The following is a 21,869-nucleotide window of genomic DNA, read 5'->3' as shown; positions in this document are numbered from 1 at the left end:
ATTATTATAATTATTGTATATTAGGATATCCCAGAACATGGGTTTTCTCCAGTTAATTCCCACAGTCCAAAGAAACATGCAGATTTGGGAATTAGGCAAATTGGACTCTCTAAATTGACCGTAGGTGTGAGTGTGAATAGTTGTTGTCGTCTCTATGTGGGGCCCTGTGATGGACTGGCGACCTGTCTAGGGTGTACGCCACCTTTATGCCACCGTTCATCCTATGTCAGCTGGGATTGGCACCAGCGACCCTCATGTGGAAGATAAAGTGGCAGAAGATGAGTGAGTAAATCACCTTTCTTTCCATAAGATGTTTTTTGGAAACGAGTAGTTTACCTAATGTAGTATTTCTGATATACACCTACCACTGCAGTGTTAATTTAAACAACATGTGTTTCTGAAACAGCCAAATCCCTGTATAATTTATTACATTTATGTATAGGGTTTAAAGGCAACATCTACCCATAGGAAGAAGGGATAACAATGAATCTTCTACATTCAACCTGATGGAAAAAAGGCACAGCCTTCTCTCTCTATTTTCATTGCCAGCGCAATAAACTGCGGGGCCACACAACATACTGAATAATTAAAGGTGTTTGGATGTGTTTGCACTCTTATTGAAGAGAATAGTCCCAGGTAGAATATTGTTTTCACCCATGAGTGGAAAACCTTGGTGTCACTGAGTGTTTTGCTGATGTATTATTTCTCTGCAGCTTCAGGCTCGGGCTCACCTTGTTAAAAAAAAAAAAAGTATAATGATTTCATGATGTAAATAATTCAGAGTTACATTACTGCTTCATCCCATCAGAAGTCAACTGAGGTCCAAAAACATACACAGTAAGTGCAGACTCTGCATCGGCAGAGCTGCATCATTCAATCGTCTTCTTATTCCTTTGATGAAGTGGCAGCAAAAGACAGTGGAGGTGCACAGCAGGGTCAACGTTTCTGTTTTTAGAAATGTCACCTAAATAACATTTAAAAATTCCATTTTCAAAGGAAGACATGTTTCAAAAAAACATTACATTAAGATTCAGCTGCTGCACTTCATAATTATCAGAGAATGGATCAAATGACTAAGTATAGTAATGATGCTGATGTCAGGAGTTATTAGATATTTTATGAATAACAAACAATAGTGGCAACAACAAAAGTGATTGAATGTTTAAAGTGATGTGAAAAAACAGTGCTTATTTGGGCATTAAATAAGTGGCGACTGGTTGTGATGTCACCCGTAAGAATCTGGACGATAGCAACTGTCAATCACACTAGAGGACCATATGATATTTTTTTTTATATACAGTCCATGGGCAAACATGCTATTTGTGCAGGTTTGTAATGGTTTATAATTCACCACAGGAGGTGATTATTGTATGAGGACATGTCCGTCGAATGGACTTCATGTGCTAACAATATGTCAATGTTGTTTTCACAGGTTTCTCTGGACACGTCTTCGCAACTCGGTGGCTGGCTTTGGCGAACATGTACAGTAAGTCTGATACATTTGATTTCACAGTCTAGATCAGACTGCAGCCCGTGGCCAAGTGGAAAGGGAACTTGATTTGTAACCGGAAGGTTGCCGGTTCAAATCCCCACCCGGCCAAAAAGGGCTATCCTGAGCAAGGTACCCAACTCCCAATGCTCCCCGTGTGGCAGTGTGGCACCCCACTGCTCCTAATTCTAGGATGGGTCAAATGCAGAGGAATACTTTCCCTAAGGGGATTAATTAACTTTAAATTATGGATTCATCTATCTTCTTCTATCTCAAATCCCCTCCATTCTGATCCTCAGCTCTACAGGTACAGCTACAGATGCTGTTCCTCTGCGTTCCTTCAAAGTTCGCAACCCGTTGTGGGAACACTAGTGTCGGCGCGTTCACGCCGTCCCAAAAGGCACAATTCCCAAGCAGCACCTTCTATATTTGAGTTGCGTATGCCCTGCTGAGTTTCCAATTTGTCTGGCTTAATCGTTGGCGGTTGAGCTTCCAGCTGGGCGAAAGGAAGGCCGACTCGACCGCATCATAGAGGACGGCAAGTTTAAGGAGTGCCCGACATCAGAGGCCGTGCGGGCCACTGACAGCTGAACAGAAGCACACGGTGCCACATTTGGCTTTTAGTTTAGTGTGCAGTTCCCCTCAATGTATCCCAGCACTATGATTATCTCTGTCACCGCTGCCTTACAATGGAACAAAGAGGATTGTTTTCTCAGGATAGCTTTGGGAAACTGTAGCCCAGAGGTTTAACTGCTGATGAATGAGGAGAATCACGGTCATAATTTGATGCCCGGCAGGGAAGGGCAAGGGCGTCCAGGCCTTGTGGAATATATATATGTAAAAAAAAAGAAAAGTTTCTTAATGAAGGAGACGCTCTGTGAATTTTCTCTGCGCTGCGTGCCTCTGCATTTCCTCAGCGAACCCCGTCAGTGTCCTCATGGTCACCCCTCCACAGCTGGAGCATGTGCTCCACAGCTGAGGTTTACTGGCAGAAGAAAACCACCACAAAGTGGAGAGAAAAGAGCAGGGTACCCCTCTAACCACAGAGCATTTGTCCACATGCTGCTCCAGTCAGTATAAACACATGCACAGGAACTTCGTGTGCACGTGAAGACGCACAAACTCCATTCTCATCTTGAACTCTTTTTTTTGTGTGCAGTGTGTGTGTGTGTGTGTGGGGGGGGATTCTCTTTGCTGCACAGAAGGTTGGACAAGCATGTGGAGTAAATAAAAAAAAAGACTTTCATTTCAGGAGTAGGCAAGCCCAGAGATTAGAGAAGCTGACTTAAAGATACAATATGTAACGTTTTTTTTATTAAATTATATAAAAACAGCTCATGTTTTGTTGTGTAATATACTTACATCAGCCAACTTTGAAGTGAAAATATACTGAACTGCTGGTTGCAAATAGAACTCAGTTTGAATGGAAGTCTGTGGGAAAATGAGCGTCTACGTCTCACTTGATTTACTATGTTAGTAAACATTTTCCTGAGGAGTTAGTGGTCTCAATTGCTTGTGGTTAGCACTCTTGCCTTTTCAGCAAGAAGACCCGGGGTTCGCGACCCCATGTTCCCCCCGTGTGTGCGTGGGTTATCTCCGGGTTCTCCAGTTTCCTTCCACAGTCCAAAAATGCAGTAGGTCTGAGTGTGAGATGGTTGTTTGTGGCCCCGTGATGGACTGGCGAACTGTCCAGGGTGTACCCCACCTCCATGCCAGCTGGGATTGGCACCAGCGCCCCCCCGTGGCCCTCATGTGCAGGATAAAGTGGTAGAAGATGAATGGATGGATGGACATGCCCATTCAGAGGAAATAGATGCTAAATCACGGCACATGTGAGTGCGTGTCATTCCCGGCTACGCACATCTACATGCCGATGTGTCCTTGGGCAAAGACACTCAACCCCATGTTGCCCATGATGGCTGTGGCTGTGTGAATGGGTGAGTTTAGTGGTGATCACGACTAGAAAAGCGTTATATAAATACAAATCATTTACCAATAGGAATTCGCTTGTAGGTGACCTCAACATGAATCTGGAGGCTTCACAGTGGGAGTTTAGATTCTTATGGGTGATTTCACTTTCCAGCTGCCACATGTTCCTGACCGTCATTAAACTAGGTCTGGATTTGTATGATTGAGAGACTCCTGGCTGCATAAATCAAGACCCTGCTCACATAAACTCAGACGAAAAATGCAACATTAGCCTTGTTATGATTTCCAAATGAACTTCAGTTTAACGTAAATAATTCAAACTTGTTCCACGTTCCAACAAAAATAAATGAAGCAGGCCTCTGGATTCACTTTTTATAACTTCATAAAAAAAGATTTGGTAACACTTTTCATCACAGCACAGTGCAGCGTGGTTAACGTATGGCATTATTTATGTAATGGGACGTAATGTTGTGGTATTTGTTGTATCTTATGTCTAATGCAGTACAAATATATATATTTTGATGATAAAGAGATACAATAACAGTAATACCATGTGATTTACAAAGTAATAGCTGGGTAATGTGGGTGAATATAGGCTTCCATCAGTGTAATACCTTCCCTATTACAAAATAATTACCTTTCTTTTGCCATACTATTATGGCACTATAATGTACAGTATATGGCAATCTGTGCAAAGTTTTCATGAACCGTAGAATGTTTGCAAAGATAAATAAAAAAGAAAATTCCAGTGAGTCAGAAAAGCCAGGTGAATCTATGGTGATCATCACTCACAGACGCATCAGCTTGCTGCGACATGATCGCAAATATTTGCTGCCTGAGCTGAGCTTTCACCACCGAGGTGGGTCGACGTGGATCGTGTGCGTGTGTCTCTCATGTCCAACATTTCTCCCGTCTGTCACTGTTCTCATAAAGTGCTCGATTTGACGATGCAGCATATGATGATGATGAGGCGTCGTCATCCTTAAGCTGATGCTCTTCATAGACTTGTGTCCCACAGCTACTGATGAATAGCATTTATAATAATGCCTGGAAAACTGCCTCTGGACAAAAGAAGCTATGGCGTGCAGATGTGCAAATTTGCTTTGAATTATTTTGCATTTTTATATTTGACGTGTTATTTAAGATACATTTTCAATTACTGATTTACTTTACATCCTTTTTTTTTATTCCAGTGTTATTGTGGGTGTGGATCTTTTTTTCCATCCTCAGCCTTCAGTTGAGAGGAGTCGTGAGTTGACATCCACGGTTGAAAAGTGGAAGGTAAGGGGGTGTATGTGTGTGTGTGTGTGCAGGGGGGGTGGGCCTGTGTTGTGATTGCATATCTGCTGCCTGACTACCAGCTCAGACAGGTCTCAACTGGATATCTCTTCCAGCTTAGTGGGCTTGTCAAGTCAAAACAGCTGACATCATCCCACAGGAAGCTGGGAAGACTTATTTCCAAGGTGAGACTTGGGTTAGGAAAATATGCTTTGATCCAAACGGGGCCAGAGGAAGGTCTTGCCTAAAAAGCTTCCTAATATTGAAGTGGTTGCAGTGCTGCATATTTACACAAAAGACTGTAGGAAGAAGACAGTATTAGAGGGGGATCTTGCCTTATTTTAGGGGGAAATGATCCGATCAGAAATGTAGAACATCAAAAATATAAATCTATTAACCAGTTCCTTACACTCAAAACTGTTAACGCTGCATCAAAAACAGTCTTATGAAAGGAAGAGGTTATGAATGAAAACAGTGAGACCCTCTCTATATTGACTTGAGTAAGACTCATCTTTAACAGCAGTGTAGCACGTTCTGTATATTCATTCACGTGACTAGGCTGACACCTTGTGGTCATTTGTGATAACTGCAATAACACAATGTCAAGCTCTGTCTCCTGCTAATTGCATCTACTGCACCAACTTTCCTCGTCTGAAGCAGTAAACTTTTCAATATGGAGACAGTTTAACAGTTTTACTACACATGCACATAACACATTTCTGACTATCTTTAATGCAATTTCAATAACACTTTGTATTATTTTGAATAGGTAAACCAATTGTAAATAGATGTATAAATAGTTAATAGAACCTTCAATTTATTCAACCAAAACTAGTAAAGTAAAAGGACTGGAAATTATTCAGCACATTTATTGGGTGACCCAAAAATAAATCCATCTGTCTTGGAATAAATAAGCGTATGCACATTTTGTTGACATGGGTTTATCTTAAAACATTATTCACCTTTATTGAAACACCTTGTAACTTTAAAACCAGACAACAAATAAAGAACACAAGTGGTGGTTTGCACAGAGAGAAGCAACAACAACAACCAGCGTACTACGAGCATAAAATGTCTCTTTTTTTGTGTGTGTCCTCAAATCCATGATCCACGGCCGTCATGGCAGCTTAAGTGAGTTGTAAGTGCAGCTGGTAGGTAAGTGCGCATAGTTGACGATTTCAGAAAAGATCAGCTCTGTCGTAATTTGCTTCTAGTGGTCCCAGTTTTGACGTCAAAGCTCCCCATGAGGACTTGCGGTGGTCTCCTCCGTTTCCGTCTCCTCTGCTTTTTCTAAGGCACATTTAAACATGTGCACTATGTTTATTTGTTCTATAATATGTACATTTTTGTAAGATACGATAATGACTCCTATTCTAAAAAGAATAAATAATTATCCAACAGTATAGTCAACACAGACTCACCTGGTTGTGGTATAAGAACACACTCGCCGTCCTTCTCCTCGTAGCCACTTGAACAGATGCACACGTAGCTGCCTTTCGTGTTGAAACACTCCTCGTGGTCCTTTGTGCACACAGACTCTGACTGGGAACACTCGTTGACATCTAGGAAGAAACAGTGAACACAAATGTGCTCATGTTGTCCAAACAAGACACATGCTGTAGTACAACATCATAGCAAAGTGATCTTAATGTGCTAATAACAGGCGGAGGCTCCCTGGTGTAACTTAGAATCAGTAGGATGTGTCCTAAAGTGAAAGTGGGTCTTTTTTTTTTTTTACGCAAAATCACAAAAGAACTATGATAAACACAGACAGGTATGAAGACAGATGCCACTGCCGCAACGTATATGTCTTCTCCTCCTACTTCAGGTTCAAAGACCAGGGAGGAAGCTTTGGTGCATGCGCAGAACGCCTAATCCGACTCCAGTCTGACTAAGTGTATTCATGCGGGAGTAATCGGACTATGAATCGCATTATCCAGGTATGTTAGTCTAACTAAAACTTTTTATTTTTATTTTATTTTAGTCGGACTAATGTCTTTATATGAAGTTAAGAAAATGATTATAAATTATTGTCTTAGTCCGACTAAAATCTAACTTTTAACATGCATGTAAATGCACTGAATGACTAAAGCCCAGCTGTGATCTTTTATTTTTGATCATAGGCAAAATATAGAACAATTCTTGCCTGTCTTTTTTTTGTATGTTAAAATTGTAGCTACTGTTTAGAAGCATTTTTCAAATTACTCAAAAATCCCTGCTGGTGAAACACAGCTTATAGGAGTACTGGGCAAATTGGACACTCTAATTGACCATAGGTCGGAGTGGATGTTTGTTTGTCTCTATGTGGCACTGTGATGGACCTGCCACCCCCTCGTGACCCACATGTGGAGGATAAAACGGTAGATGATGAGTGAGCGTATACGCATGTAACCCTTCAAATTATTTATTTGTAACATCGTACCCGTGCAGGCGCCCTCTACCTCGTGGTACCCACTGGCACAAGCCTGGCATTTGTCAGCACCTGCTCCCGTGCAGCCAGAGCAAACTTTGTCACAAGCTGTGAAGGAGAAGAAAAAAATACACATCAAGTCAAACTAAATGACTTCAAGATTTCTAAAATATGGCACATTGTACCCCCGACAGTCTAGAGAATCTCTCAGCTTTTTTAAAAGACAGAAAATAATTTCAGTCCAAGTTGTCTCACCCTTGCAGGAGTAGGAGCCTTCTGTGTTGAGACAGTATTGATCTTCTTGACATGGAGAAGTGTCTGTGGAGCACTCGTTCACATCTGCAGCCAATCAGTTAGAAAGCAGTTAGATAAACTGTATCTACTTTTTATGATCACATCTGGTTTTTGTTTTAAATGAATATTTATTTAAAGCATCATTTTATGCTGTTAGCTTTTAATTAACAAACAAACAATTAGATGTAGAGTCATTACTGGTGATCTTACCGACACAAGTTTCCTGGTCATCCTCCTCCCAGCCCTCCTTGCACTCATCACAGTCCTGGTTGGTTGCTCCAGAGCAGGTCTTGCAAGAAGAGTGGCATTCTGAAACAGGAAGTGACGCTACAGATTAACTGATCATCATTTCTCTTCTTGTCTTAATAGGTCATCTTCTCAACAGCTTTAATAAGTCTCCGGCTCCCGCCCTTGCTTGTGTCTTGCTCTGGCTTAACATTTTGGTTCTTGTCTCCTGTTGTTTTTGAATTAAAATGAACATGACGTTACATGAAGGTTGCGTTTCCGTTGAATTGTACCTGTGCAAAGGGAGAGGGTGTCATTCCTCACTTCATTGAAGTAGCCGTCAGTGCAGTCGAGGCAGAACTCCCCTTTATAACCGTGGTTGCAGCTGCACTTCCCGTCCCCTCCCCGAGTCCCTTCGCCATCACACATTCCGTTTCCGTGACAGGGTCTCTCAGAGCCCCCTACACAGGCTTTAAAAAAAAAAAAAAACACATTCAATAACTATTGCTACTTCCATTGTTTATTTGAGGGGTTACATGGTACAAATGACTGTTTGTCCTCACCATTACAGTCAGGTCCAAACGTTCCCTTTGGGCAGCATACTTTGATAGTTTCAATGCAGAACCACTTGTGAAGATCAGGATGTTTTGTTTTCCTGTATTGCAACAGGAAACAAAACAGGAAGCTGATGAGGTTAAACACCATTTCACTATGAGAAACAAAGTTTTGTACACAAATATAGGGTTATAAAACTGAACTGCATGAACGAACACTCACCTCTTGAACCACCAGGTCTCAAAATGCTCTTCATGCTCCTCTACCATGCGGTTGCACTCAAAGCTGCTGCTCTCACACAGCCCCTCTATGATCTCCATCAGACGAATCTCACTGCAAAAAAAAAAAAGAAGGAAAAGGGACAGACACTGAAATGTGAGTAACTGTGGGATTTAAAAGCAAGCATGGAGGATTATGTGTATATGTGTACTTCTACTTTACAGCCTTTTCCAGCATAAACACTACAGACCAAAACCTGGTACTAACATGGCAGAACCTCATTTCTGAGGAAGTGATCTATTTTAGGGTTAAGATTAGAATTATGGTGAGGATACTGCTGTTGTCTTCTTCATCTCTGTGCTGGCTTAAACATAACATGAGTCGGACCAAACATATACTTGCAGTAATAATTTAACTCGGAATCACGTTATCCGAGTGTGATAGTCCCACTTTTAGAAATGATATTAGGGCCGGAACTAATAATTATTTTCAACCTGATCTGTCAATTATTTTTTTTACATTAATCGTTAAGCCTTAGAATTATGTTTTCAAATGTCTTATCTACAAACCAAAATGAGTCATGATTTCTTTGTTGCATGAAGCAAAGAAACCAGAAAACAACAACTTTTAGGGCCATAAAAAAAATTAGATTGTGCCAATAAGAGCAGTCCAATGTCTTAGGCCATAAATAAGTGCATTTGATGTGATTTAAAATTTCTTTCTCAGTCTCAGGTCCACCAACTATTCATGCATTCATTGTCTACCGCTTTATCCTCCATATGACGGTCACGGGGGCCTCTAGTGCCAATCACAGCTGATAAAGGCAGAGTACACCATGATCGGGTCACCAGTCCATTGCAGGACCACACAGAGACAAACGAACCATTCACTCTCTCCCTCACACCTACAGTCAACTTGGGAGTGTCCAATGGACCTCTACAGAACCTGGAGAAAACCAACACACACACACACACACACACACACAGGCAGGGAGAAAATGCAAAGTCCATGCAGAAGTTTTATCGTTTTCTATATTGTTTTGCATTTCTTGCACATATTTAATACCCTTATTTCCCTACCTCATTTCTATTTCCTGTGATATTTGGCAGCAGTGAATATCTTATCTTTCAAGGTTTATGCTGCCAGAGCATTGCCAGCTTCAAAGTACAGGTCAAGTATCTACAAGTGCATGTCCCTTATCTACAACTTTGATAAGCTACACGTGGCAAACACAACAACCTGCTGCAGCTCCAGTGTAAAGCAAACACAGTGCTGTGTTTGTGGCAGGACGACCTGTGATGTGGACATGGCAGGATGATAGCACCATCTCACCTTGTCTCATACTTGGACAGTGTCCTCTCCTCCCAGGCTGTGTTTCCACCGCCAAAGTTCTGCTTTACTGTCCTATCGAAGCCCTGAAACACACAACCCAGATTTGTTCTCATAAAGAGAGAAACAACTGGAATTATTTAATACATTTAAGCATTTGGCACCAGGGCACATTCATCATATTGACATACCACTTGTATTTTAGTCAGTAAAATGACAAACAACACAACACAGAGGTTAAGAGATGTGTTCTGACCTTGATGAAGTTATCAGTAATTTGCTTGCAGGTGTTGCAAGCGCCTTTTAAATCCCCTTTGGCGTTGGCGATTTGAAAAAGTAAAAAAAGAGTTATACAAGACAAAAGCCGCATTAGCCGCTGGTCTGAACTGGTGGACAGCATCTCTCCCAATCACTTAAGACCCACTTTCACACAGGACACACGCTGCCTACTGACTTCGTAGAGCTGCACGGTTCGGACACATCTACGCGGACCGTTTTTACCATTAAATCTAAGTAAGCGTTATCTATGCAAAGCGCAATAAAGTAGTATTTACATGCCGGTTGGCTAAAAAAAACCTTTCAGTTGCAATTTTCCGCGTCAGCTTCTGGTTCCAATTGTGGCTTCCATTGATTGGCTCTCATCTCGTGTCAATCATTTTTTTAACAAGTCACAATCCGCCACGCGCGGGACAAAGAAGGTCCTTCCGCACGTGGAAAATTCAGGAAACACAGAAATAGTATTTTAAATATGTTTTCTTTTTTTCCTTTCAGGGTAAATATTCGATATAATTTAAATAACATATTCACGCCGCCGCTAGATAAACAAAGTAAATATTTTTTTTATAGGATAACATACGTGTATAACTCACTTCCTGTCTTTGCCGGAAGTGACGCCGGGCTCTCAGCTATCATGGCTGAAAAGAGGAATGTTTTTGGTCTTCCACTGCTCTTTTTACTTATTCTCGTGGCAATTTTGCATTTGGTGATTTGTCCGTTCACGAAGGTTGAAGAGAGCTTTAACTTACAAGCAGCGCACGACATTTTGTATCACAGGTTAAATTTTGACAAGGTAAGGCGGTGTTAAAGAGTCTGGCACTAGATGTGCCATGTAGAAGCTAATGTACACATTACTACTCAGTGAAGTCCTTTGGAATTTTTAATTAAAGTGTTTTTTTGACCTTGATACAAAACTGCACCAGCATTACTTACATGTGTTTTCGGCGCTTGTGTAATATCTGATATAAGAAGAAAGCTTATCATGCAACATGTTTAATGTGTAAAACATATTTCATGTATTATATCAATTAAGTTATTCACAAATGTAATAATTATTTTTTAAATTTCTATGACAATTTAAAAACCCCAGCTCATTTATATAATGGATGGATCTATTTAACTTTTGTTAACTTTGTTGTTCTAGATTTCTGGTTGACGTTTTGCCTTTATTTATGTTAATTTGACACCCCCAAAAATGTATCTTGTTTTTCAGTATGACCACCATGATTTCCCTGGTGTGGTGCCGCGGACTTTCCTTGGCCCTCTTTTTCTCTCCTTGCTCTCCTCCCCTGTTGTGTTCCTGTCCTCTCTGCTGGATGTGCCGAAATTCTACACACAGCTGATAGGTACCAACATCTCAATAAATGTGTTAGTAATTAATATCGTTGCGTTAGAATAAACTGAATAAAGATGTCTTGTCTTGGTGTGTTTCGAAACAGTCCGAGCCTCTCTGGGAGTTTGTGTTATTGGTGCATTGTGGCACATGCAGAAAGAGGTGAGGAGGCAGTTTGGCTCTACAGTGGCAGGGCTCTTCTGTCTGACATGTGCTACACAGTTTCACCTCATGTTCTACAGCACCAGGACTCTCCCCAATGTGTTTGCACTACCAATTGGTAAGCTGCACCACATCTAATAGTCTTGAAACCCCCGAAATAAGCATTTAATTAAGTGAAATAATAACCGTAAATGTCTTGTTGCAGTTATTGTTGCTTTCACGTCTTGGATGGCTCAGAAACATGGCCTCTTCATCAGCCTCTCTGCTTTGGTCATCATTGTGTTCCGGTCGGAGCTCTGCATCTTCATGGGTCTCATGTTGTTGATATCACTGCTAAGCAGGAAGCTGGGACTGCTGCGTCTGCTTTATTACGCAGTTCCTGCTGGGATCTTGTCACTGGGTGAGTGATTTAATGAGCCGAATCATAACGTACTGTATGCTGAAAGATCTTTTTTTTTTTGTAATTATTGCTTTTATCTTTTACAGCTCTGACGGTAGCTGTTGACACTTTCTTTTGGAGGAAGTTTTTGTGGCCTGAAGGTCAAGTTTTGTGGTACAACACTATTCTCAACGAAAGTTCCAAGTGGGGAATATCCTTTTACTTACACCTGCACATTCCCATCTGTTGCTATGTGAAACCAATCACTTTTCCATTCTTTTTTTGGTCATATTTAAAAATCAAAAATGATCCCCACACATTGAGTTGTCCTTGACCCCTCTCCTCAGTAAACCTCCCCTTTTCTCTGGTACTTTTACTCTGCGGTGCCCCGTGCTTTGGGCTGCACAGTGCTCTTCGTCCCCCTCGGCCTTCTTGACAGACGCATGAGGCTGCTGCTGCTTCCCACGATAGGCTTCATCCTCATCTACTCACTGCTGCCCCACAAGGAGCTGCGCTTCATCATTTACACTTTCCCAGTGTTGAGTTTGGTGGCTGCCCGAGGCTGTTCTTTCATGTAAGTCGAAGCACAAAAACACACAAATCTGATGTTTAGGATACAAATGAAACGGTAGGAGATGAGAAAACTTTCATTATGTATTTTGCCACTTAGAAAACTATTATTGCTTATTGCACTTTTGGGTGAACCGCTACAAAGGCTAATGATCAGGTTCCTCATTTACTGTTATGTTATGTGCTTTTAGTCTGTGCAACTACCAGAAATCCTGGATGTACAAACTGGGCTCTGCAGTTGTGGTTGGCCAGCTGTTGACCAATGCGGCGTACTCGAGTGTCTGCCTGTATGTTTCCCACCACAACTATCCAGGGGGACATGGGATACAGGAACTTCATAGGCTGGTGCCAGCCACTGCAGGTTGTAATCATTTTCAGTTTGTCCATATAGAAGTGATAGAATCACTCACGTATTGTGTAGAAGGGTTTAAAGAAAACAATTAAGGGGTGAACAATCAATTGTTTTCAAATCAGTATCACAATTTCAGCAACATTTTAGCAAATCAGATATAGGGAATTCCATATGCAGCATATCTGACCCAGGGTTTATACTTTAATATGACTGAAAGATCCTGAAATCTTTATATTATACTTAAATGTTGGTAGTAATTCATATTACGTTCTCACCCTTGCATTAGAATAAAGAGCAGTTAATATTATGATGGTCTCTCATGTGGTAATCCATCAAGTTTTAAATCTAAAGGCTTAAGCTGAAAGCCGTGACCTTGGAACTGAGGCTTAATCATTCGTTCTCCACGTTTGTTGTAATTATAGAAAATGCTGTATAATCCTCATAATTTCAGAGCATTATTATGCTCTATTCTGTAACATTATTGTCCATATCAACACCCATGTTCCTGTGTTTACATTGTGCAATCTTTGTTAGTGGTCTTTGATTATTTTCTATTACTATTTAATAATGTTTATCATAATTATCACAAACTGTAATAATACTAAAATATATATGCTTTTTTTTTTTTTTAGTAATTATTGGACATATTGTGTTTTTAACATTTTATATAATATATATCATTGTTTTTCTCTTAGATGTATTTATTCATATTGACACCTATGCTGCCGAAACTGGAGTGTCACGGTTCTCCGAGCAAAACAGAAACTGGAGGTTCGTGTTCGTTTTATTTCAGCATAAATCTGTCTGACAGTGACGTTTTGTAATGCTTTCATGTAATGTTTCCGACAGGTATGACAAACGGGAGGACATGAATCCCACAAATCCAGAAATCAAAATGTACTCACACCTGCTCATGGAGGCCGATGTTACCAAGATACAGCTACTGCAGGACACACACCAGCCTCTGGCCTTTATAGACGGTTATAGAAACACTGCTTTCAACCCGTTTCACTTCCCTCCGTTCAGTGTGCAGCTGGAGACTAAAGCTGTGCTCATGGAGAGAAAGACTGAGTCCCAGACATAAAAGGAGTGACTGTAACAGGAATGCTGCGTCTGATTTGGGGGGCTATTTCTTTTTGGTGTCCCACAGGTTATATTAATAGACAGTATCTATCACGCTTTATTCTATTACAGATAAACTTCCGACATGTGCGACCCCACCATATAAAAAAAAAAAAAGTTGTACAGGAACAGTACTAGAAAAGCACCTTTTGAGATTAAAATATGAGTTCAAATAGTTCTCTACTCTATAAAGTAGATAAAATGCCATCATGAATTGATTATTTCCCCTTAGATCATGACATTCCTGGACTTGATACTTTCACACTTTGTAATAACTATAACTCAATTCTGTGTTTTGTACAAACAATGAAATAAAAACTCTGCAATATTGCATAAGGAAAACCTTTATTTACAAATGACCACAAAATTTGTATGGTTCCAATCTCAATGCTCAAACATTTATCAAATTAAGCTCCAAAGTCATTTAATATAAAAATGTACAGTACATTGTTATATTCAATAATAAACCCATAATTTAATTCCCCTGGACATAAACTCAAATTGTGCTTAAGAGACAAATTGTATATTTCAAACAAACATTAACCTTATTCCGAAAATACAGCAATATTGTACATTATCTTATTAAAAACATTTCACAAGTAAAAAAGATCTATTTCTAATTGACAGTACCATGAGCCACAAAATTCAACAATGAAAATTAAATAACATTAACTTAAAACATCTTTCAGTCACAGCATTTATTTTTGGACCATGTTTTCGTTTAGAAAACCATTCTGCATCTATCTTATCCATGGAAATCAAAACAAAAAGCATCCTGAAGTGATCTGCGTAAATCTAACAAAACGTATTTACAGCATTTTTGACCTGAAGTAGTTTTGGATAAGGCACAAGGAGAGAGTAGACACAGAAGACGGAAACATTAATTTACAAGCAAACACATTATCCTCAACCCCTACAGCTAGAAAAACCCTCCCTCCCTGATACACTTCTCACTGAGATGTTTCATCATAACAGCTTCAAAGTGTTTTAACAGTAGTACACAGAACACAATTAAACCTCAATCTGGCCTTTGCATTGAGACACAGAATCAGTGTAAAAATTGATATTTTACATTTGCCCGACAACGGACCCCTCCCCCCACCCATTTCACAGCTATGCAACTTGGTCCTTAATAAAGGGTTTTCAAGTTAATGCTTAACATTAATCAGTACTGAAAGTAGATCAAAGGGAGGTTGACCTTGAGGAACAGCAGACCCTCTATATTTTCCAGTACAGGCCTGGGCTGGTTTAGGGCACAGTTGACACTAGCTGTGCTGAACAGTGTCTCTGCTGGGATGATGCTGGGGGGGCAGCCAACGTAACGGGCGGCTACTTTGGCAAGATCGGGCCACAGGAACTTTTTCAGGTTCCAGTAGTCGAGAGGGTCACAGCTTTGATCAAGTATGTCTTCCTCAAGGTACTCCAGCACTGCCAGCTCAGAGGACTTTGGCTTCTCCTCATGTTTAATCTTTTGCCTGATGTCAGCCATTAGGGACCAGAGGCTGTTTGAACTGGAGGTGTTGGATGACACGGGGGCCTCGTTGCAGCCATTGGGCAGCAGAGGCTTGTCTGCAACTGAGGTAGAAGAGGACACGTCCATCTCCCGGATTAGATCTTGTTTACATCGCTCAGCTTCGTCCTCGGTAAACAATGACGTCTTGTATCGTGGGTCCAACATGGTCGCCCAAATGTACCGTGGGTCATTCAGTGTTGCCGACATTTTGCTCACCATGGCTTCCTTTAGAGATTTGAGCATGTTGTCTATGCCCACAGTCTCATCAAACAGCAGGTCTATCTTTCTGTTGAGGATGTGAATGAGTGGTATTACTTGACCCAGACTGGCAGTGCGGCTGCTCATCTCCCTGCAGGCGACTTCAAAGGGTTTCAGTGCATTACAGACCGACAGCATCACCTCCCACTGATCACAGCTGATCATTTCCCTGAAGTTGCATTCGATCGACATCTCGTCGATGGCTTTCCTCTGCTCGACCAGCCGCTCAAACATGAAAAAGGACGTCTTCCATTTGGAAGGAACATCCTGAATCAGCTGGTTCTCTGGCAGCTGGTGGAGCCCCTGGAGCTCACCGAGTTTTTCCTTGGCCTTTGCTGAGCGGTGCACACGTTCGCAGATCTTTCGGGCAATACTCAGAAGGTTCTGAACCATCCTTTGACTTTTTATGGCTTCGCTTACAATGAGGTCTATAGTGTGTCCAAAACACTGCATGGTGACATGGCCATGGTCCTCCAAAGTGTTTCTGATGGTAATGTTGTCAGTTACAGTGAAACCCTTTTTCAGCCCTGATGATGTGATCCAAGAATCCCACAGATACTCAAGCTGCTTTGGGATGTCCTGCACATCTTGATCACAGTCTATTTGTGAGACACTTAGAAGAGCAGAGCAGTGGAAGTCCTGTCCTTGGGGTCTGACACTTGACTCGTATGTTGCCCAGTGGGCAGTAAGGGTCAAGTATTCTCTTGTCTGACTACTGACCCAAACACTGGTTGTGAAGTGGACGACGCCGCCTTCAGCCTCTTTGAGGTGGGTCAGCACTACATCCTTCACCTTTTCGTACATATCTGGTATGGCAGTGCTAGTAAAGTAAGAAGAAGGTGGTAGAGAATACTGAGGCTGGAGGTACTCTAGCAGTCTGTTTAGTCCAGCATTCTCCACCATAGCTGATGGCTGAAGATCCAGTGCAAGCATTTCTGCGATAAGTTTGGTGATTTTTTTGGCAACCGGGTGGAGTTCATCAAACCTTTCACAGCTCTGTTCTGTTTCAAAGACCGATGTTTCCATGAGCTCTTGTTTAACATTAATTTCAGCAGACGGCACATCACCTGAGATAGCATTGTTACTTTCAAGAACGTGTCCATGAAACCTCTGCATGTGTCTAAAGAGGCAACTTGTGCCGAGGTTTGTAGTCTTTTTGCCTCTGCTAATTGTGCGGCTACAGTGCAAACAAACCACCTTTGTGGGGTCAGCAGGTGAAATAGAGAAATGGTTCCACAGTTTTGACGTCTTTTTACTGAAAACAGGCAGGGTTGGTGGTTTTTTCTCACTGGCTGGGCTCTCAGTTTCTTTGGTTGAAACTGCATCTGTTGCAGTGAGATTGGTGTGAGGTTGAGGGGAGGAAGATTCCTTTTCGTCCAGGCTTTTTTGGTTTTTGAGGACATCTGGGTGGCGTCTCATGAGATGCCTCATCAGACAGCTTGTACCAAAGTCGCCCCTTTTCCCTCGACTGATGACACATGGACAGTAACGGCACAGTGCTTTTAATTGGTCAACTGGTGACACTATGAAATGGTGCCACACTTCGGATTTCACCCGTTTCATGATCTTCTTGTTTTGCTGGAAAACAGAATGATCCTGATTGAGGCTGGGGCCCTCAGAGAGGTCACATGGTGAGGAAGTTAGGGGTGTGTCCTCGGTCTTAATTTTGAAGGAGAGATTGAGGGAGGACTCTTGCCCTGAGAGTTGCATCATGTCCTCAGATTCCTGCTGTATATCCATACTTTCCTCCATGCTTTGGGGCAGTTCTTCTGACAAGTTCTCCGGTGAGGATGGATAAGGGGAGGATTCTTTTTTCAACTCTTGTGGATCTTGTAAAGTTGTGCGGGACAAAAGTGAGGGTGGGTTTGTATAGGGTGGGGGAATGTGATTGCCCTGTCCATTTTCCTCAATGACAACCTCCTTGTGGGCCCTCCACATATGACGAATTAGACAACTTGTCCCTAGATCTTTACCATTTTTACCCCTACTGAATTCATTCATGCAATGGATACATACTGCTTTGGAATTATCAGCAGGCGACAGGTAGAAGTGTTTCCATACAGCTGATCTGCGACGGGAACTAGAGCTTTTGGGGGTCCCGGGGAGGCGCTCGGGCCCTGCCTCTGACATGTCATCAAAGTTGTTTTCATTGGAATGTGAGGATGCGAGCATGCTACCAACTGTGTCAACGTTGGCATACTGTTCTAGTTTTGGTTCGACTTTGGGTAACACTTCTTTGGATGACGGGTCTGAATTCTCAGCTGAGGTGGACGGTGAAGTGTTCTTTGAGGCAGAAGTAGTGATGCTATTTGTCAAGTCTCCATTTTTTGGTGAATTTGGGGAGGGAAGCATGAAAGATGAGGGAAGAGAGTTAGTCAGATTAGTTGAGGACGCGTCTGCTCCATCTTGTAGGAGCACGGTGGGGTGAGCTCTCCGTACATGCCTCATTAAACAACTTGTACTGAGGTCTTTCTCATTCTTACCCCGACTGAACTCTTTCATGCAGTATAAACAGATTGCTTTGGTACTGTCTCGTGGTGATATGCAAAAGTGATTCCATGCGGGAGATTTTTTCCTTGGATTGGTTTGACTCCTCATGGAAGATAAAAGGCTCTGAGTCACAGCGTCCATGGCAACATCATAAAGGGTGCCTGTGTAGCCACTTAGTAAATTACTATACTCATCGCTTTCTTTTGTTAGAAAAGGGCCAAATGAGCTTCCAAATGCAAGCCTTTCATCTTCATGCATGCCATCCTGTATTCCATTTGCACCCTCAATGTCTTCCCGTTTGATATGTTGACTCGCTTCATTGTTATCGTCATATTTTTCATTCTCTGTACTTTCCTCAATATCAGTGTTTAGGTATTTGTTTGAAAGAGCGGGGGAGCCTGGGTCAGTCTCTTTTGCTTCATCTGACTGAAACTGTTTGTCATCCTGAGAAGATAAATGGGGAGAAAGGGGGGAGTCTTTATCCAGTGTTGATGATGAGCAGGCTGGTGAACTTGCATCTGCAGTGTCATGAGGGTTAATGCTGTAGGATTTGAACACATAGCCATCCTGGCCCTCAATTTTCAGGCAGGTCCCTTTTGCCTCCTTTTTTTTACTTTCAGTGGAGCCATTCGGTTCACTGTCCATGTCCTCACTCATGTGAGAGACCTCTTCCTCCCCGTCCATGGCAGCAGCCCAAGGGTTTCTGTAGAATAGTCAGGTCTGCCTTGTCAAATGTAATCACCTATTTCAGGTGTAAGTCATCGATACAACAGCTCTCAAGCAGGCGTTGTAATGTGTGTGGGGCTCTCGAGGACACAGGGTGCCTGCATGCTGCTCTCCATTTGACGAGTAGTTCTACCTCACCACACGCGACCTAGTGAAAAGGAGAGAGCGGAATCAGAGTGAATTAAAAAGGAACAAGATTCCACAAAACAGGTAATACAGGTATTGTACAACAGCACAGAGGCACTCTGCATGAAATTAACTTACGTTTTTTTAAGTAGGTTTGACAGTGCCAGTGATGTTACAAAGTTACATTTTACAGTAAAAATCAAGTTTCACAACTATTCAAATGGAGGTGATGAATATGAAAGTGTTTGCAGGGTGACTGGCACCTCCCAGACACAGAAGCACCTTGGGCTCTGTGAAGCTCCAGCACATATTCTCATTTACAAATACAGGTTTGGTCAGTTGAGTCCTTCGCTTTAAATCATTAAACCCTGTACTCATCCCTGCACATTAAAACCAACATCGTTTTTCTCCCAATCACTTCTACTATTAATTTAGAAATGTTGAGTTTGAGAGTTTGAATATACGCCGTAATGCCAGCTACTTTCTTCCTTGTCACATTTTGTAATAATGTACAACTGCTCTCCATCAACGCTACTTTGATTTTTGAAACACTAAACTGATTTTTCTTTTTCCATCAATCACATCAATGTGTTTGAGTAGTTGATGTATTGCTGAGCTAGATAGATTTAGGTTAAATATGTAAACAATTTTCAGTGACTTTTTGTTACACACTGCAACTCAATATTTTAATATTTGATTTACCACTGTTTATATATTTAAATTATATAATTTTAAATAATTAAAACAGTACCACTACAGAAATCAAAATAACAAATCAGTTGATATAATTTAAAACAGTGTCTCCGCGATAGTATGATTTATAGCAGACTTTTAGACCAAACTCCTGTTATTTGAGTGCGTATAATATATATATATATATATATATATACACTGTATATATATATATATATATATATATATATATATACACACACACACATACATATACATATACACACATATATATATATATATATATATATATATATATATATATATATATATATATATATATATATATATATATATATATATATATAAATATATAAAATTAAAATTAAATAGTTGAATGTGATGTGGATTTTTTAAACAAATTTCTCAGAACAACTTCCGCTGTGGAATCTGGTCAGATGAGGTCTGTTAAAAACAAGTGGACTAACACACCCCTGCTGTTCTTACAATGCCTTTTACGGTGACTCTGATCACCAATATCAGGCATAAGTAAAAAATGGATAATATTCAGATAAGACGAGTTATCTACAAAACTCAACAGAGCATAAAAGCATTACACAACATGTATGTGAACAAACAAGCCACTCTGAAAACATTTGCCCAGTACCACAAACCAGAATAACTTGCTTGTAACGGCCGGTATATAACCACAAGTCATTAATAATCAACATAACTTGACCTCATAAATGTGACCAACACAACTACTAGAATTCATACATGTATTCTCCTTTAAGAAGACACACACCAAAGCAGCAGCATTAAGCAATTTCCCAAGTGATCAGTGACAGACGGGTTTTCCGGGTTTGGCTAAAGTGCTAGGCAGGAAGAGACTAGAGGACAGCAGAAAATAGCCAACGTTGACTTGCTTTCATTTTCACGATAATACAGTCGAGTTTTTAAATGGGGGGTCAACGTACAGGCTTTAGAGTTACTCCACAAATACTAATAAAGAGCAATGAAACGTTCGAGACCCTCACATGAATAAATGTTTCACATTATAATATATCAGTAAGGGCAGTTCCGCGTCACCATCAGAGTAAACACCACGGTGGCTATACTGGTGCTAAGTGTGTTAGCCGTAAAGCTAAAAAAAAATACATAAAACAACACTCAGGTGCAGCACTCCTGTCACATGGATTCTTAGCACGAATATCAGAGCCAGTGCAACGTCTTCGACTGACAATTGGACGTTTTGTTGACCACTAAAGTGCCGTACACACCGAACCACGACTGTTAGCTGGTTAGCTGCCAGCTAGGCCACACACACACACAGGACATACAAGCTAACCTGGCGAGGCAGAACCCAGCCGTGGCAACACACGAACCACACGGGATCCGAATCAGACCTGCGCTCACCACGACGTCCCGTGTCCACAAAACCCACCCGAGGACGTGATCGTGAGAGCAGTGTACTTACTGTGGAGTATGGTGGTGTGATCCCAGGGTTTTTGGCCCCCAAACAGTTAAATTTGACACATTTGATTGATCCGGAGCGGGGTTCACTTTGTTGCTTTTGTCTTCTGGTTTGCTAGCAGTTCACGTTCGGCCGGAGCAGCTCCACACAGCGTCGGACGGAAGGAACATCTTTTAATGATGTCACCGGACGCAGGGTCTCAAATGTGGCAGAGGAAGGGGGACGTATTACATTAAAACGTCGGACTAAGACGTAATATGTCACCGATTTATTTTTTATAGTTACTGTTACTACTACTACTATTAAAGTGACAGCGGTCATTTGCGCGTTGTTAGATAAATATGAGCAACAAGTGAGGAAAGGGTACATTACAATAGCGGTTAACAAGGAACTTTGAACAAGAAAAAACGTAATAACAACAACAATAATAATAATTACAACAATAATAATAATAATAATTATAATAGTGATGATGATAATAGTAAAATATTTGTTTGCCAAATGCCATCTACTTCATGTATTTAACTTGTAACTTGAGCTTCTTGTAAATGCACGCACATGCGTGGTCAATAAAACGGAATAATAATGATAATAATAATAATAATAATAATAATACAATAATACAGGGTAATTCTTTTGTATTCTATATAGCGTTAATCCTCAAATAATAATTGTTAGTTAAATAAAT

At 41.0% G+C, this 21,869-nt stretch overlaps 3 protein-coding genes and 1 long non-coding RNA gene across 5 annotated transcripts; 2 read left to right on the top strand and 2 right to left on the bottom strand.

The window, feature by feature from the left end:
- Positions 1-4,356: 4,356 nt before the first annotated feature.
- On the top strand, positions 4,357-9,725 carry LOC131456931 (uncharacterized). The gene is made up of 3 exons (XR_009239957.1): positions 4,357-4,699; positions 6,525-6,636; positions 9,532-9,725. It is a non-coding gene; the product is annotated as an uncharacterized LOC131456931 (long non-coding RNA).
- On the bottom strand, positions 5,546-10,534 carry creld2 (cysteine-rich with EGF-like domains 2). Of its 2 annotated transcripts, none has more exons than XM_058625626.1 (10): positions 9,985-10,534; positions 9,732-9,814; positions 8,403-8,513; positions 8,189-8,280; positions 7,919-8,095; positions 7,611-7,709; positions 7,362-7,445; positions 7,119-7,214; positions 6,118-6,258; positions 5,546-5,986 (listed from the first exon to the last, which is right to left on the bottom strand). In XM_058625626.1, exons 1-10 carry the CDS (start codon positions 10,126-10,128, stop codon positions 5,928-5,930), a joined length of 1,086 nt encoding a protein of 361 aa, XP_058481609.1. In that variant the 5' UTR covers positions 10,129-10,534; the 3' UTR covers positions 5,546-5,927. The 2 variants fall into 2 exon arrangements, with proteins under 2 accessions (XP_058481609.1, XP_058481610.1); XM_058625627.1 differs by having other exon boundaries at positions 9,732-9,858; positions 9,985-10,090.
- Positions 10,535-10,599: 65 nt separating this feature from the next.
- alg12 (ALG12 alpha-1,6-mannosyltransferase) lies at positions 10,600-14,250 on the top strand. Its single transcript, XM_058625624.1, has 9 exons — positions 10,600-10,797; positions 11,218-11,350; positions 11,444-11,617; positions 11,705-11,899; positions 11,986-12,090; positions 12,230-12,452; positions 12,640-12,809; positions 13,496-13,571; positions 13,650-14,250. Exons 1-9 carry the CDS (start codon positions 10,639-10,641, stop codon positions 13,882-13,884), a joined length of 1,470 nt encoding a protein of 489 aa, XP_058481607.1. The 5' UTR covers positions 10,600-10,638; the 3' UTR covers positions 13,885-14,250.
- zbed4 (zinc finger, BED-type containing 4) lies at positions 14,251-21,403 on the bottom strand. The gene is made up of 2 exons (XM_058625623.1): positions 21,185-21,403; positions 14,251-19,057 (listed from the first exon to the last, which is right to left on the bottom strand). The coding sequence occupies exon 2, from the start codon at positions 18,865-18,867 to the stop codon at positions 15,088-15,090; it is 3,780 nt and encodes a 1,259-aa protein (XP_058481606.1). The 5' UTR covers positions 18,868-19,057; positions 21,185-21,403; the 3' UTR covers positions 14,251-15,087.
- Between the last annotated feature and the right edge of the window lie 466 nt (positions 21,404-21,869).

The sequence above is a fragment of the Solea solea genome, chromosome 3, assembly GCF_958295425.1.
Source record: "Solea solea chromosome 3, fSolSol10.1, whole genome shotgun sequence".
In the NCBI taxonomy this organism is placed as follows: Eukaryota; Metazoa; Chordata; class Actinopteri; order Pleuronectiformes; family Soleidae; genus Solea; species Solea solea.
The sequence above is the reverse complement of the archived record's forward strand: the minus strand, read 5'-3'. Positions and strand labels throughout refer to the sequence as shown.

Coding starts and splice junctions, on each gene's coding strand:
- creld2 (XM_058625626.1), bottom strand. CDS start 10,128: ATGCTGTCCACCAGTTCAGACCAGCGGCTAATGCGGCTTTTGTCTTGT. Junction 8,096..8,188: donor GTTTGGACCTGACTGTAATG/GTGAGGACAAAC, acceptor TTTTTTTTAAAG/CCTGTGTAGGGGGCTCTGAG. Junction 7,215..7,361: donor AGGCTCCTACTCCTGCAAGG/GTGAGACAACTT, acceptor TCTCCTTCACAG/CTTGTGACAAAGTTTGCTCT.
- alg12 (XM_058625624.1), top strand. CDS start 10,639: ATGGCTGAAAAGAGGAATGTTTTTGGTCTTCCACTGCTCTTTTTACTT. Junction 10,798..11,217: donor ACAGGTTAAATTTTGACAAG/GTAAGGCGGTGT, acceptor CTTGTTTTTCAG/TATGACCACCATGATTTCCC. Junction 11,351..11,443: donor ATTCTACACACAGCTGATAG/GTACCAACATCT, acceptor GTTTCGAAACAG/TCCGAGCCTCTCTGGGAGTT.
- zbed4 (XM_058625623.1), bottom strand. CDS start 18,867: ATGGACGGGGAGGAAGAGGTCTCTCACATGAGTGAGGACATGGACAGT.